General features: G+C 37.3%; 1 protein-coding gene across 1 annotated transcript; it reads right to left on the bottom strand.

Annotated features, from left to right (window-relative positions):
- Positions 1-971: 971 nt before the first annotated feature.
- LOC149533941 (uncharacterized) lies at positions 972-3,064 on the bottom strand. Its single transcript, XM_089804739.1, has 2 exons — positions 2,929-3,064; positions 972-2,840 (listed from the first exon to the last, which is right to left on the bottom strand). Exon 2 carries the CDS (start codon positions 2,609-2,611, stop codon positions 1,574-1,576), a length of 1,038 nt encoding a protein of 345 aa, XP_089660865.1. The 5' UTR covers positions 2,612-2,840; positions 2,929-3,064; the 3' UTR covers positions 972-1,573.
- Positions 3,065-3,307: the final 243 nt, after the last annotated feature.

Genomic DNA, 3,307 nt, shown 5'->3' with positions numbered 1-3,307 from the left:
TCAGTCCAAAACTACTACGACAGAGTGGAAACGGAACCGAAATTTCAAATTGACATTATGAAAAGCTATTTTATTCAGCTACATTGTAATATTCTGAAAGCTATTTTGAATATTTGAATCAGTAAAAAATTTGAAAGCAGCAGTCTACCAAATAACAGGACAGCTACACATATCATGAAATGAAAGATTGTACAGTTTGACATGTTGCTTATCATGAATGAGAATGATGACATTCTATTCAAGAAGATGTTTAAACATCATAATATCTCATCTCCTATTTATCAATGATAATATCTTGTTATTCTGTTTTCTTGATTTGATTGTGTAAATAATTTTTATCATAAAAGAGAAAGGACAAATGTAATCGGAATTGTTGATAAAAATAGTTTACACAATCAAATCCAAAAAACAATAGCAATACTGATCGATTGTGAAAATCTGATAGTTCTAAATGATAAAATCTTCTTTTATAATTTTTATGGTTCCATTTTCAGATAACTTTAACTTTTCTTGTACACTTCAAAATGGGCAACCTCCTGAACATCAGTCTCAATTAAGGGTCAATTCAGACCATCATGACATTTCACTTTTTTAAATCTATTGTACTCTTCTTCATTATAAAGATGAATCACTAAGTCTGATCCTTAAACTTTGATGTTAATTTTTTTATTACAGAATCAAATCCAAAAGCATGATATGTATTCTAATAATCTGTGTTAATTGTTTAACAATATCATTACAATTTACATTTTGTATCAATTGAAACCATTTTCCAAAAACTATTCTTATATAAACTTAAATATGTTCAACCTATTAAATACCTCTCATATGAATTAGCTCTTTTCCAGTATTAATAAAACTCAAACAACTAATACATAAAATAACTTTTAATCAATTGAATCCAAAACATCATAAAGAAAACATTATGCATTAATAAACTTCTTTGGTAAGTAAGGATAAAACTGGCCATGTAAATGTTATTCCTCAGAGGTAAACACTTCTATTAAATTTCGAAGCTTGCTGAAATAAACAAAAGCTGGATCATTGATTCCTTGCAATAAAAGTGAACAAGGATCAAAAACCTTATGTAGTATATGGACACTCATCTCCTATGAGTTGCATTCAGAAGGAATGGTGGGTTGAGATTTTACAAGCAAAATCTGCAAATCCCATGAGCTATGGCTTCAAACCATGAAACTTTCCTCCGGCAACTTCTCTGGCATTACAAAAGGAGACTCCTCGCTCATCATGTTCCCCCACAAAACTCAAGCAGTTGTGAACACAGGGGAAAGTGTTCACTTGATGATCAAAGGTAAAACAATAAATGAATTTATCCAGATTTCCACCATTTCTAATATCAGGGTGCGCCTTTCTTCCAAACAAAAACACTCCAAACTATTTCTATAACCATATATGCTTTTTTGCTTCCATTTTCACATGCAGAAGACCCCTAATTCTCAGTAATCCACAAGGATTCCCCTGCTTGAGCTGACAAAAACACCCAGAAAACAAATGAAACTAACAAGATCAAAGATATCAGTAAAACAAACCAAAATGTATCTTCCTTTCTTCCTCATATTCGGTTAATCATGTCACTGTAACTCTTGAACGAGTTCTGCCTCTGCAACCTTATCTCATTGTTGAACTTTGAAATGAAGGCCTCCACGCGTCTATTGAGTTCATCTTGGCCGAGAGAAGGCTCTCTTTTCATGCTGTGCCTTGCCGGGGAAGCAGAGGCAGAAGAAGCAGGGGAATCCTCCACAGCACGCTGTTTCACCGTTTGAGACTTCCTGAGGACCGGAGAAGAAGAAGAAAACTCCGCATTTACTGCTTTTGGAGTCATCTCCCATGTTTCTGACTTACGAAGATGGCGAGCCAAAGGGGGATGTCGGCCATCTGTAATGGTCTTCCAAGTGTATTCTAGGGTTTCTCCCTTCTTAGGGCGAGAAACCCTACTGAGGGGAGATGTCTTTGTATCTGGGCTTGCCTTGGAAGATTTCTTGTGGGTAAACCTTGCTGAAGCCAAGGGTTTATCTTCAACACTTGTCATCCATGAAGCTGTTGCAGGAAGTGGAGACCAGTTGGATCTGCCAATGTAGCTACATTCTTCATCATCATCCTCGGCCTTAACCTTTGTGGGTGTTCTTGATGGGAAAGGGCTTTCTCCTTGGACCAATGCATATGAATTGGGGTTTTCATTTTCATCATGGAAAGCAGTGTGAGCGTTGTGGGGCTCATGATGGTGTTGGAATTGATGATAACTTATTTCTGGTGGCGGTGGGTGCTGCTCTTTGACATCATGATGATGATGGCGGGATGCTAAATCATAAGGATCGCCTTCTGGTTTAGGTTTCTGGTGCAAGCTTGAAGTAACAGCTATGGTTAGAATGATGCAGTTGAGTACAATGTAAAGGAAGTGTGGGGTTAACCAACTGGAGAAAGATAGCCAAAGCGAAGGAATTGTCTGAAATAGGAAGTGTTGGAGCGATGGAACCCCAAATTTGATAAAAGATATAAACCCTAGAGCCAAAAATGCAACTTTAAGCACCAGGAATGCCGTTTTCAGACGATTTTGAGGACCGTGGTGTTTCTTGTGAGCCCATGAATCCATTGTGAAAAACAAAGATATGATTTATGAATACCCACAATGATTTATGAGTACCCACAAGGGTTATGGGACTCCTCCCCCAAAAAAAGATTTGCAGAACCCCCCTCGAGAACCAATCTTATACTAAATTGCACAAAACATGAAACCAAACTAGAAAAACAACATTAAAGCGTCATCAAAAGCCCAACCTGAATCGAAATCAAGCTGAATCAAAGCTTTCATTACCAAGAACCTACAGCAAACCATTAGTGGAAGCCTCACAATGCTGAAAAGAAACCAAAACACCTCCCAGAATTTGCTAAAACGTAAAGCCACATTACCTCAAACCGAAAAACCAAGTTCTTTAATCAATTCCATTTGATTCAACGTAAAAACTTCGCCCACTCCTGAAATAACCCCACCAATGGCCTAGAAAACGTAACAGTCTTATCTTACATGACTCTAGAATCAAGGAGAGTGCTCCTGATGGCTCAGGCCACGCAATAAAGACAATGTAGCATAACATTCTCGTCCATCTGAATCATCTGACGGTCACAAACACGTCGTACATATCCTAATCGTCAGATCAGTTTTTACAAATCTCTAGCTAATCAACCCTCCTATCCAGCCGTTGTCCATATGATCGTCCAATGTTTGAAAAGAAGCTTGTTCAATTAATTAGCTAATAAATAAAAAGCTCAAAGATCCGGCGGGATAAGC

The sequence above is a fragment of the Cupressus sempervirens genome, chromosome 10 (assembly GCF_028749045.1).
Source record: "Cupressus sempervirens isolate cs-2001-9-10 chromosome 10, ASM2874904v1, whole genome shotgun sequence".
Lineage (NCBI taxonomy): Eukaryota > Viridiplantae > Streptophyta > Pinopsida > Cupressales > Cupressaceae > Cupressus > Cupressus sempervirens.
The sequence above is the reverse complement of the archived record's forward strand: the minus strand, read 5'-3'. Positions and strand labels throughout refer to the sequence as shown.